The sequence below is a fragment of the Vespa mandarinia genome, chromosome 6 (genome assembly GCF_050613455.1).
Source record: "Vespa mandarinia isolate Hongniang chromosome 6, ASM5061345v1, whole genome shotgun sequence".
Classification (NCBI taxonomy): Eukaryota; Metazoa; Arthropoda; class Insecta; order Hymenoptera; family Vespidae; genus Vespa; species Vespa mandarinia.
In genome coordinates this window covers 6420008-6434161 of record NC_140815.1, presented here as the reverse complement: position 1 = coordinate 6434161, position 14154 = coordinate 6420008, and the positions used below count along the sequence as shown (strand labels likewise).

General features: G+C 34.4%; 1 protein-coding gene across 6 annotated transcripts in view; it reads right to left on the bottom strand.

The window, feature by feature from the left end:
• The window catches only part of LOC118440794 (uncharacterized), a 166672-nt gene that overhangs the window by 82926 nt on the left and 69592 nt on the right, over positions 1-14154 (bottom strand). For all 6 annotated transcript variants that reach the window (XM_035864346.2, XM_085657750.1, XM_085657749.1 and 3 more), the window contains one exon: positions 13884-14067. In XM_035864346.2, coding sequence (XP_035720239.2) covers positions 13884-14067 — 184 coding nt within the window. The remainder of the gene's footprint in view (positions 1-13883; positions 14068-14154) is intronic.

Genomic DNA, 14154 nt, shown 5'->3' with positions numbered 1-14154 from the left:
TCTCTCTCTCTCTCTCTCTCTCTTTCTCCCTCTTTCTCTCTTTTTTTTTTTTATACTTCTTATTTTCTTGGTTTGATTTATCATGTACATATCTTCGCGATAAAGCACATTTCTCAAAAATTAATTTAAAGATAGCTATCGTTACAATAAATTCGACTTAATTCGATTTCATTTTCTCAAGAAACTTATTCTCTTTCTTTGTCTCTCTCTTTCTCTCTCTTTGTCTTTCTCTCTCGCTATATAAAAATACAATATACAAGTATCATTTGATATTTTGTCTTCAAGTACTTTATTCGCGGCAAAACTTTCGAGTTTAAAACGTATTTGCAATTTGATCGCACATGTTCCTTGTGATTTCAATGCAAACGTTTAATAGTTGAGAATACTTATGCAGTGAAACGCGCTTGCGCTGTGTTATTACGCACGTTTATTTATCTTCAACGTTCGACTAAAATTCTGGTAAAGTAAGCAATGAGAGGGTTTCTTCGAGGTAATGGCAGCCGATGTCAGTCAGTCAACCGGAAATCGCTTACCGCACCCAAGCCGTCTCATATTTTACGTTTCCTCTCTTATTTCCCAGTTTCACCCCTCAACCTCCGTCTCACTCTCTCTCTTTCTCTCTTCAACTCACTTTTCCTCAATCTCACGATTTTGCCCCTTTTCTACCACTTCTTTGCTTTTGCTCTGGCTTCTCAGCCGTCGCTATCCCCCTCCCTTTTTCCCTTCATCCCCATTTTCTACTTCCTTCCTTCGTCCTTCTCGCGATGCGACGTCCTGGAACGGAGTTATACTGCAAATCAATTTACTGAGGGCATTCAGACGGAATGGCGCTGAGAGCAGATTATAAATTTAAATGTAAACGGACATGGGGACGTACTGGAGGAATGGGTACGGCTTGAGGAAAAGGACGAACAACGTCAGAGGCTAGTTGTCTCTCTCTCTCTCTCTCTCTCTCTCTCTCTCTCTCTCTCTTTCACTCTATTTCGTTTGCAGGTTGGTGCATTCGAAGAGAGAGAATTGTCTTGATGGATCCTTCTAGACGACGACGTCACAACGAAAGGACATAGCGTGTAAACACAAATGCTTTTCATTTTTAATGCCGTTACAGAAATTACAAAACTAACGAAGAATTAGTTCGCTCGTCGTTTCCTTCTTTTGGTAGATATTCTTTTATTTTTTTCCTTTCTTCTTGACAATCACGATTCGCAAATCAATTATGCCAACTCGATTTTGTTCGACGTTTCAACTTGTACATTGAAAGAATTTAATATTGTTAATACGTTCAATTAGTCAATTGGAAAATTTTTCAAATGAAAAAAAGAGAGAACACATACGCGTACGTACGTACGTACACACACACACACACACATATATATATATATATGATGTCCTTGGATGTGCCATTGAAACTAGGAGTATACTCGATTTGATCTTGTTCAAAAACAAATATTTCGAATGTTACCATGGACATTCACAGAGGGATATCTGTGAGAGTCAAAGATGGTTGAAAAGTTGATCCACGGGATGTTTTGTATACCAACATACAGCATACATATATCTACATACGTATACATATGCATAAGAAAGATATACATAAAAGGAGAAGAACGGGAAAGAGATAGATATAAACATTTGCTTACGTTATAAAATCGATTTTTATATAGACGCTTGGTTTATCGTATTTTCAATCTTCTTTTATACTGACTGAACCCATCATATCTTTTCTTTTCTATCGATATAATGGATAACGAATGTGACAGACAAAAAGTTTTAAAAAATTGACCGTCGAAGTTTTTCTTGCCGGTGATATTTGATTAACGAAATACAAAGGACGGCGAAATTATCGATATTATTTATTTTTTGTCTCTCTCTTTTTCTGTCTGTCTGTCTGTCTGTCTATCGGCACGTGTCGATATATTTCATATCAATTTGCAACGATAGAACGATGCGTCAAAATCTTAAATTTCGCAGTCGAAGCAAAGCAAATTTCTTTTTTTTTTCTTTTTCTTTTTTTTCCTTTTTTTCCTTTCTCTATGTTTTCCTCTTTTTCTGTTTTTTTCTTTTCTTTTTTTTTTTCTATGGCGAATTGTTAGGATTCGTGTCAAACTTTCGTACGTGTCTTTGACATCTGACATCCATTTCCTTCCATTTACGACCTTTGGAAATGGAGCACGACGTTCGACTTTAAGCGACCATTTTCGTTCGAAATTCTTTTCAGGAAGAGTTGATCGGATTACTTCGTACGATTCGACCCTACTCCTCTTAACTCGCTTTATTATATTTCGTACCTCGACTAAGGATGGTCTCAGAAAATATTGTTTTTCATTTTCATCGTACTTATGAAAGGGATGAAATAATTTTAATTTATCTCACGTTGGTACCTGAGCACAACGTCAGAAATGGTCAAGTTAACGAGATAATTTTTTGTCAACAATTTACATGCTACCATAAATGTACTTTTTTGCGTCGACATTTTTCAAATTTTTCTCTCTCTCTCTTTCTCTCTCCCTCTCTCCCTCTCTATCTCTCTATCTCTCTATCTATCTTATCTATTTATCTTTCTCTTCGTCAGATGAACGTGTAATTTTTTTTTATAGCGACTACGCGAGGTGAGGGTAGTCCAAAAAAAAAAAAAAGAAAAAGAAAAGATATGAATTATTTCTATTTATATATGTAACGTCGTTATTATATTAATGCGACGAAATGCGAATGAAGAAGGAAAAAGAGAGAAAAGGGAAGGTAACAGAGAGAGAGAGAGAGAGAGAGAGAGAGAGAGAGAGAAAGAAAAAGAGAAAAGTATAAAAAGGCGAATGAACAGGGACCGATGCTTGTAAATATGGATGAATAGATAGATATGCAGATTGTTGGATAAGAGGTTGAATTGGAGAAAGAAAGAGACCGACAGAGAAAGAGAAAGAGAGAGAGAGAGAGAGAGAGAGAGAGTGAGAAGGATAAAGAGATAAAGAGAATGAGAGGATTGAGAGGACTGACAAGTGAGAGTGAGAGAGTGAGAGAGAGAGAGAGAGAGAGAAAGAGAGAGCAAAAATAAAGAAGAACAGGAGAAAATGGAGCTGGCGATATGCTCTCAACGTAGGAGAGAATACAGACGGACGGCGTTGAGTTGAATAATTGTACCTCGTCAAGTTTTATTAAAACATCGCTGGCTCGGTGCGCAGAATCGCATGCTCCATGTATATAACCATCGGTGATTTATAGCTGTTATTTCGTACCGACACTATGCTCGTTACGCCAGGCAGCTACAAGAGCAGCATGAGGAAGGTGGATGAGAGACGGAAAACGATACATACTCGTGGAAAAGGAAAGAAAAAGATAAAGAGGGAAAAAGAGAGAGAAAGAGAGAGAGAGAGAGAGAGAGAATAAAGTAAAGCGGTTGGAAGTAGCAGGGGGGAGGGGGGATAAAAAAAAACTGGCCTACTTTTCACCCTTTATTTTACGTATGCACATTATTGTACGTTTATGTGTTCCGCGTTATATTACGAACGTATATACGTTCAATGTAAAAATCAAAATTTTTAACAATAAGAACGATTTCGAACGATTTCTCATTGGCCATAATAGAATATATTGCGTTTTAGAACGACGTTGAAAATTGCACTAACGAATGACCCGAACATCGTTTCGATTGAGTGTCGATCCAATCCAATATCCATTAATCCAATATCGATCATTTAAGTACAAATCGTAGTCCCTATGATCGAATAGCTACGATAGAGTTACGGGAAAACTCTGCCATTTTTGTTTTACACGTTATTGCGTAAGCTTGGTTAACCATGCTCGATTGTTCTCTCTCTCTCTCTCTCTCTTTCTCTCTCGGCAGAGAAAGAGAGAAATTCGAACCGATTTGAATAAATCTAACTCTGAATGTACGACGTTTAATCGATGACTTTACGAATGATTCCACGAATGAAAAGTAAAAAGAGTACGCGTAAAAATTTCACAGATTATTCGATCTCCGATAAAATTTAAGAGCCATGAATTCACGGTCAGTGATAATGAAAATGAAAAGAGAGAAAAGAGGGAGAGAGAGAGAGAGAGAGAGAGAGAGAGAGAAAGAGATAGAGAGAAAGAAAAGACATATTTCGTTGGGTGACTGCAGAACGTGTGATCCATTAACTAATTTATTTCCGCTGAGACAAATTTCACTTGGCCACGAAGCATGTAATCAGCGGTAGAGTTGCAACCATTTCGTTTCGTTTCGTTTCGTTTCGTTTCGTTTCGTTTCGTTTCGTTTCTACTCGCTTTGCCGTTTTCTCTCTCACTTTCTCTTTCGTTTGTAAAACTCCTCTCGCAAAAGTCCTCCTTTACCATCATCCTTCGCATCGTTTCCTCACGCACGCAAGCGAAAAAGAGAACACAGAGAGAAATAGAGAAAGAAAGAGAGAGAGAGAGAGAGAGAGAGAAAGAGAGAATTCTCAAACTCGAGAAGGTACTGTCGTAATACAGAAAGTTGGGGGAATTGGATTTGAAGTTTTGCGAAAACGCGACACGGGAATCTACAACGATACCAGAAAAGATGAAGAGGAACGTGAAAGTATATTGTGAAAGACGGTGTATATATATATGTATATATATGTATACATATATATATATATATGTATATGTATATATATATATATATATATATATATATGTGGCTGTGTGTATATACGTATACGTTGAGAGAACCAAAAATAATGATGCGGTCGAGCAACGTTATCTCGTTTGTTAATTATACGATTTGTTTCACGTCAATATAAGAACAGAAATACGATCGTATTTTCTTTGGAATTAATATTACACTATAGACAGATACAAAGTGAAACGATCAATCGAGAATCCACGATTTTAATGAATTTCTTTATTATCGATAGATAAACGTGTAAACGAGAAAACATGATATTCGTTATTAAAAATGTTACGATCATAGAATTGTCCTCTCTTAGATCCTTTTTCCTTCTCTCCCTCCGTCATCCTTCGCCATCGTAGAATTTTACCGATGTATATTTACCGAATATTCTTTATGCATTAATTTTAATAAATAATACAATTGATAGTATTGTTGTTTCACAGTTGTTGCCACAGTTGTTATTTAACAAACTAAATCGTTTTACATTGGAAAACATGGAAATTTGTGCTAATATTGGATTCTGCGAATGCCACGGGCGAAATGGTTACTAATCTAAGAGAAACGGCGTTCTCAGTTACCAACGAAAAACAAAGCTAGGACTAAGAAAATATTTGACTATACTTGAACTCATAACTTTTCCGTTTAGACTCAGCGTAAGTTTTCATGCAAATGAATTAATGTAAATTACTAGTTGAGTAATATAAACGTTGAAATTATGCTTATATATATATATATATATATATATATTAATTTAAAAATATATATATTAATTTTAAAGGAGAGAAAACTTTCGTTCTTTATTTTTGTTCCTTTTTATTTAAGTGTAAATTCGTTAATCGTAATTACACCTGCTCTCTTTCAGGGAAATAACGCATGAAACGTAACGTCAAAGAATTTTCCTCCTATAAATTTAACTAATTACGATTAATTCAATTGATATCAATGTAATGCAATGATTACGAGTAAAAATTAGAAAAATTTAATACGAACGAATTATAATCAACAATAAAATTTATTCTCATCAAATATCTTTAATTATAAATATTTTATTAACTTTATATACCTAAATGATAATCGAGCATTGTAATTGAGTATTGATAAGTTACGATGAAAAATTTTCATTTTAATTCTTTCCCTATTTCTTTTAGTTCTTGATGAGTATTTTTAGATCTTGAGAGAATAAGATACAATTTACATTTTTAGGATAACAATGACATTTCAACGATCCCATAGTATTATTTCATTGATAAATATTCAAACGTGGTCACTTAAAATGTAACGATAAGATTTTTGGATTTGATTATATGTTCGTAGTAAAATATATATTATAAATTGTCCCTAAGGGATTACGAAATAAATTTAATATAATTTGTATTTATTTTAACGTTATTCGATGTTAAAATGAAACAATATTGTAAATTCTATCAATGGGGAAAATATTTATTGGATTCGAGTAAGATATGTTGTTATTGAGCGTTCTTAATGGCTGATTCAATATAAATTCAAATAGTATTTGTGTGTAACATTATAAACAAATAGTATTCAATGATGGCTCTATTGTAATTTGTTCGTTAGACTGTGTTAATTAACAATGCTAGGACTAATAGCTCGCGGTCATTAATTGTGCGTAAACGGTTTGGCATGTTTTCCTGGTTGAATAATCTTGCGAAATTATTTTGTGCATTTCTAAACAGACAACAAAGGAGTAAAAGAGAGAGAAAAAGAAAAAGAAAAAGAAAAAGAAAAAGAAAAAGAAAAAGGAAAAGAAAAAGAAAAAGGAAAAGAAAAAAAAGAAAGGGAGAGTAACGCCTCGGCCGACGAGGCTTGAATATCCAAGCGCATTTTTACCGTTTGTAATGGCATGTAAATCGAAGCAGCAGACTAAAATAGGCACGCGGGTAGCGTCCATTTCAAAATTATAAAATAACGTGTAGATGCATGCAAATTCGAGCGAAAACGTATATTCTAATGAGCAAGCTTTGCGAGAAGTTTCTCTTTATTTTATTCTTTTTTTTCTCGAGCGCGTTCAGCTTTTATATTTTTTCGAACAAGAAAGGGCCGAATTAAAACGCAACGAATGTAATTCCATGAAAGCCAGTTGCCAAAGAACTATTTTTTACGGCACATTTATATACGTGTATACACACACACACACACATACATATATACCTATATATATATATATATATATATATATAAAATGTAAACGCGTACTCCAGTGAAATGTCGTTTTCTTTGATATAGTTTATTCAAGCTGACGAGAGATGCTTTAGTTATTTTAGATCTTAAAAAATTGATATACCCATTTCTTTTTACAAGGCTTCTGTGCATGTCGGCCTTTAGAAACAATGTCGTGATTAATTTTCACAACGGAGTAGCATTTGATGTATTAGAAGAGAGAGAGAGAGAGAGAGAGAAAGAAAAGAAAAAAGAAAAAAGAGAGAGAAAAAAAAAGAATGAAAAAGTAGAAGGCATAGGTACGAAGGAGAAAATATCTTTGAGTTAGTGAACGAGGAAGAAGACGTCATTGTGGATGAAGGCGGTTTGCGATCGTGAAAGAAGCAGTCCCGAGCGATTTTCATACAAATTCTCGAAGCGCTGGTAATCATAGTGAAATTAAGGTCATCCATCATTCGCAAGGCCCATTCTATTCCGTTACCCCACTTAATAGTATTCTGCTGAGCGACGTAATTTTGCTTCGCGCCCCTCTGACCGCACGTAAGTGCGAGCCAGAAAGGGAATAGGGTGAGGAAAGCGAGGAAAGAGAAAGAGAGAGAAAGAGAGAGAGAGAGGAAAAGAGAGAAAATGGTTAAAGCTACACAGAGTTGTAGAAGAGTAGCTACCATACCGTTGCATTTTCAACGTGGACAAGGACGAACGAAAGCTAAAGTTGAGCTTGTGGTGTTTCGTATCTCGACCACGATATCCCCGAGAGTGTTCCTGGCATTTTCCTGGTTAATTTGCGCGACCTCGTCTAGCGTATCCAAGAATTTATCATCACATTCTTCTTACGACGTAAATCAATTATCGAGAATTCAAGCTTCCTGCGTATATACACGTAAGTTACTCCCCTGCCTCCCTATCTATCCCCTCTATCCCTTTTATTTACCCTTCTCTTGATACAGCGAAAATTGTGGAAAGTTTAGAAGGCGTACCACGAAGTTTAACTTTATAGGGGGAAACTGAAAATTTAAGAGGAATGAGAATATGAGCCCTTTCTTTTCCCTATCAATTTTTCAATCCCTCCTACCCCTCATACTCAATTCAATCCAATGTACTCGTAATCGTCCTTATCTCTTTCGAATCAAAATATTTATTACTGCTTTAACAAACGAGATCATAATTTTTACAATATAAATTTATACTGATCATTGAAAGATATTAAAATAAATATTTGTTTAAACGTTATACGAGATCGACAATTCTTCCAAGGAATGGATTTTCGATCATGGATTTCTTTTCATTTATATATCTTTAATATTTTCAATAGTTTCTCTGAATAATTCACAAACATTCTCATATTCGACATAAAATTCCTCTAAAGTATAATAAATAACTCGTCGTTAATTTGAGTGCTAAGTAATCAACAATCAATAATCAATAATCAATAAGGCTAACTCGATAAATCTATATTCATTCAACGTTTGAAAGTATTTCTTAACATAAATGTTAAGATATTATAATTAATAAATGTATCTAACTAATGTGAACGTACAATGTTTTACGTACAATGATTTATATTACGAATATTATTTAAAATCATTATCTTTCTTCTGTAATTAATAAAATTCACTATAGCTAGGTGAAAATATGGTAACTTATTATACTAGTGTGCTTTATTACGGTGACCAAAGACGAAGTTATCTTCTAAGGGGTGTTCTCAACTCTGCGAGACGATACAATACCGGTGTGTAACATTTGTCAAACAATAGTACAACATGCACCGTGAAAGATACTATTATATATTCATGTTTCTAAGTGTTTCTACCAGAGAAAGCAATGTTGGATGACATATTGTGTCTATATATATATATATATATATATATATATATATATATATTTAGTTCATTTATGTACGTGTTAGATATACGCGCGATAGGTGGCATCATCTCGAATAAAATATCACCGATGATAATTAACGCGTCACAATAAGTGCGTCGTCAATATTTTTTTCTTTTTTTTTTTCTTTTTTTTTTTTTATCCTCTTTCCTTCAATTCTGCAAAAATTGTGGTGAACTTCGAACTTTAAAAAAAAATACACGTTCAAATACAACAAAATGATTCTTCGATCGATTTTTAATAACGTTTACATTATATAAAATAAATGTATAACATCGAGCGAAGAGAATAATGATTCTCATATTTTGCAAATAAATATTTTACATTGCAAATAATCCTATAGACAATATAAAAAAAAAGCTCGTACACACACGTTGTCACTTTAAATCGACATATAAATATATACATAGATACATACGTTGAATTATTATCGTATCTCATAGTGATATTATAAAATAATTAGATTTCGACTTATCATCTTAAATATTCATCCAGATTGTTATCGTAAGAACGTTTTACAGAGATCACGTTGATATTTGTCGTGCAAATATTTTTTAAGAATCGATGGATGAATAAAAATTGATCATAGTTCTATGGTAATTCTAGTTTTCTAAAACACAAGAAAGAAAGAAAGAAGGATAGAAAGAAAGAAAGAAAGAAAGAAAGAAAGAAAGAAAGAAAGAAAAAAAGGAAGGAAGGAAGGAAGGAAGGAAGGAAGGAAGGAAGGAAGAAAGAAAGGACGAATAGTTTAACTCGGAAATTTCTTTTCTTTCTCAACTCTACGGGGAATACGGAAGTAGCGGTAAAGCTACCGAGAAAATGAAAGAAGTAATGGTCGAAGGTGATTGTCCGGAAAGGAAGCATAGCCTACGGGTAGCGGCTTCACGATTTGCCAAAGCTGGAATAATAATGAAGAAAACAAAGGAAACCTCTAGCGCTTGGTCTTTTCCATAACGATATGCAATATCGATCGATTACATCATTCTTAGTCTACTTACCTTCATTTTCCTACGTTTAGTATCCTCGTGAAATTACGCTTACGTAAGCTACACTTAGGTGAATTCATTTAATAGAGTTCAAAGAAGTTTCGATCCTCTCCTTTATTCTTATGGCGTTATATCAATCGTATTTTGCCATTTATATTTCATTAAAAATGAAGTAACTCTAATCAATTTTTTATTTTTATTTTCCATCCACCTCCCCTCCACCCACTCCCTCCCACCACCACCAATACCATCAACACGTTATAATGATTATCTATACGAAGTGAGTATTCGCAAATAATTTTCTTCATAGTTTTGCAGTAGTTCTTCTATTCGAGATATTAAAGAGTAACGAAACGTTCGAAAATTTATGGCTTGGACCGTATAATCTCAGACCGAAAGAAAAGGTACGAGAGAAAAAAAAGCTTAAAAAAGAGGAAGGAAAAAGTAAAACCGTTCACCTCGGCGGCATTGTTCCAGGGAGGCCTTTCAATCTCCGAGCCATTATTAAAGCGCTTAAAGAGAAGAATTTATCGCGTCTGTGGGCATCATCGCGCTCGATCTTGTCTATCCTCTCTCTCTCTCTCTCTCTCTCTCTCTCTCTCTCTCTCTCTCTCTCTCTCTCTCTCTCTCTAGTACCATACCTATATCTTTTTCTTTCTATTTCTCCCTGTGCCTTCGCTTATCCCTGGAATTCTGAATTCTGGCAAAAAGATATTCGGATCAATCAGAAATAAGTGAAGGAATTTGGAGAATTATAGAGCGTTTAATATTGCCAGGAATAGAGTACTAATCGAAGTATAATCCAGTATGTGTATGTGGGAGAGAAAGAGAGAGAGAGAGAGAGAGAGAGGGGGAGAGAAAGAGATAGAAAAGGATTTTGAGTTCTGAATTAAATGCACGCTCATCCAAAGATCTGACCTAATTACATATCTTCTCGGTAGAATATGAGCGTATATAATATACGGTAAACGTACATACATATTCTGTAATGAAGAGATCAGAGCCGGCATTTGGAATTAGGAATTCTCAGGGGTTTTGAATTTTCGACTAAATACAGAATGGAATTTTATCCCTTATCCTTGATCCTTCCTCTTTCTATTATCACCAGTTTCTACGAACATGCTCAGGGAGGACTCAGTAAAGGAGTCTGTACTTGACAGCATCAAAATGAACGGCATGTAGACGTTAAAAGAACTCGAGGATGAGTTAAAATTCGTGTACGTTTATAATGACGTAAAGAAAAAAAAAAATAAAGAAAAAAAAAAAAATGAAAAAAAATAAATAACTAAAAAAAAAAAAAAAAGAAAAAAAAAATAAAGAAATGGAAAAAAAAGAGTGTACCCCTCGGTACGTGTTCTTCTATGTATAAAAGAAAGAAAGAAAAAAAAAAAAAAAAAAAAAAAACAACAAGAAAAATTTTATTATTACATTTTCGGATTTATCGTGTTCCACCCCTAAAATCCTAAACATTTATGGTTCATTAGAAATAACATGAAACTTTGCTACTGTATGCCGACGCTTTTCAACGTGAATTTATGCACGCGGAATTAAATAGATGCGCTCGGACATTTTTGCAGTTAGACGATTCCTCGGTGGAATATTATCTGCTCTCTGAAAATGTTCGTCGTTCCAGCGAGCTACGGAGAAGCGCGTAAGTTAGTCGCAAGCGCGATGACAAAGGGCGATATACGTAGCACGTTATAACATTAAGCGTGCACCACCGTGGAAGCGGCACTAATTGTAAACTAACGAACTCAAATTGGATTTAAATTACAACGGCTGGCTGCAGAGAGAACATAGCTCTCGCGAATCGACGCATTTCTGCTTCGTTTCTTTTTTCGTAACTTTCTGCGCTTACCATCCCTTCCGCTTTTTCTTTAAAAAAAATTCTTTTTTTTTTCGTTTTGTTTCTCTCTCTCTCTCTCTCTCAATGGAGGAGAGACGGGAATATAAAATAATCTTATTTTTGTTTGATTTTTCTCAAAGACCACAAGATGAGAGAATTCAATTTCAATGGTCGCCCCTTTTACTCGATTTCCCGTTTCCATTTTCACCTAGCTAACCATTGACACGAACTTAAACCAATGGACTTCTAACATTATTGGGAATGAAGAAAAAAGGCCGACATAGTCATCAAAGTGAACTTTTCTCAAAGGAAACATTCGGAAATTTTCAAAGGATGTTACAGAGTTCCTCTTAGGTTCTTGCTTCGAAATATTTCCGAATGCCGTTCCGATTTACCCTTAAACTTTTCTTATTGATGTTAACTCCTAGTTAAATTATTTTTAACAAATTCGAAAAAAAAACACATATATATATATCGAAAATATTGAATTAAAAATAAAACTATATAACTTGCCTCGTTGTAAATTTTGTCGATGTACTCAGTATTCATAAAATTATGAGGAGATAAAAAGAAAAAGATAAAGAGATAAAGAGGTAGAGAGAAAGAGAGAGAGAGAAAGATAGAGGTGTAGAGAGAGAGAGAGAGAGAGAGAGAGAGAGAGAGAGAGAGAGAGAGAGAGAGAGAGAGGATATAAAGACAACGCACATGCTTTTACGAATAGGAAAAAAGGAATAAGGGAAAAAGGACAAAAGTTTCTTTTTCGCGATGGTATTCTTTGTCGTCGTTGCTTCTTATGTATTCGTACATTCGTCTCTATGTCTCTAGATGGTATATTCAACGTTCGACGACGTGTTCGCTCGCGTCCTAGAGAATCTAGCGAGTAAGCACAGAAAACTATAGTTCTCTTTTATCTTTCTATCTTTACTATTTCGAAAGAGTATTCGCTCATACGACGAAACCATGGACAAAAGCTTCTCGAGAATACGCAACGAAGGATGTGCTTCGTATTCGCCACGCGAGTTTTGCAACAGACGAAAGAAGAACTAAAAAGGATAAAGGAAATAAAATGAAGAAGAAGAAGAAGAAAAAGAAGATATATATATATATATATATATATATGTATATATAGAGAGAGAGAGAGAGAGAGAGTGAGACAGATTGTGTGTGTGTGTGTGTGTGTATGTGTGTGTGAGAGAGCGAGAAAGAGAGAGAAAAATGGGGGGAAAAGAGTAAAGCGTGAATCGCACGTCAAAAAATTCCACCGACTTTTCCATGGCCCATAGTCGAAGAGTACTTTTCGTGTTTTCCAACGACGAACGAAAAATTGTCTTCCTTTGGATAAAGCTAACAGTACGGTGAACGCCTTCAGAAGCAGTTAGTCCTTTTTCTTTTCTTTTAACACTCTCGAACCATTTCTCTCTTTCCCTCTCTCTTTCTCTTTTTTTTTCTCTCTTTTCCTCTCGAATGAAACTCAAGAACAATGATGATCGGTCGATGAGAAGAGAAGTATGATAAATTGAAATGGCTATTGGTACGAACGACCATCGACAATCATATCTGACCAAACGAGCAGCCAGCTAAGTGCTATACTATGTACGTATAAGCTCTTAAAACTCTCTCTTTCTCTCTCTCTCTCTCTCTCTCTCTCTCTCTCTCTCTTAAGTATGAAATGGTTCTCCTATATTAGTATTAAGAGATTTTCGTACTGTTAAATGAAATTTCTTCTTGAGAAAGAAATTCCTTTTTTCTTTTTTTTTCTTTTTTTTTTTTCTTTTTTTTCTTTGATTTTCATATTGAACGACTATAAATTCTTTTTTTATATAGCGCTTTTCTTTTTTTTTTTTTTTTTCTTTTTTGCTTTTAATATTCCTTCTGTAAAATCTGTCATGGATATTTGAACATTCGATAATACGAATTCACGATTCGATAATACATATATTCGTCGGTGTAAATTATAAATCAATCTTAGGATTAAATAGAGGCAAAAAAAAAATAAAATTCGTCGTATTATGACGAATCAAAGTTGTAACGATTCTTTGTAATCGATATTGATGAATTACTTCGATCAAATGAATCTTACACTCAACGATTATTTATTTCTCGTACGATAGAAACATTTTTTAATATCATTCACTTTTCTTTTTCACATATATGTATATATATATATATATAAATTTTTGGAAGTACAAAAAAAAAAGAAAAAGAAAAAGAATGAAAGAAAGAAACAATCCTTCGTGATTTTCTTTGATTCGAAAACGAAGTAATGCGACGAACGAAAATGGAAGGTTCGAAATGCACAGGTTCGATCTTCACCTTGGAATGACAGGATCGAGGAAAGTATACGGTGACATAGAAAGCTACTTACGCGGAGCCGTTGTGACGTCCAATAGAAACTAGACGATAGATCTGTAATTCGACTCTCTGTCCAGTATCCGGGACGAATCTGTACGTACACCTTGAAGGACCTTCAAGATACGGCGATTTTATTTGTCCAAAACCACGATCCGATTTACTGAATAACAATCTGCTATCCAGCGTTATATTGCACACTGCAAAAAGAAATATGCATAGAGTTTTACATCATAATATTTTTACAAGAACAATATAATAATGATAAAAAAAAAAAAAAAAAAAAA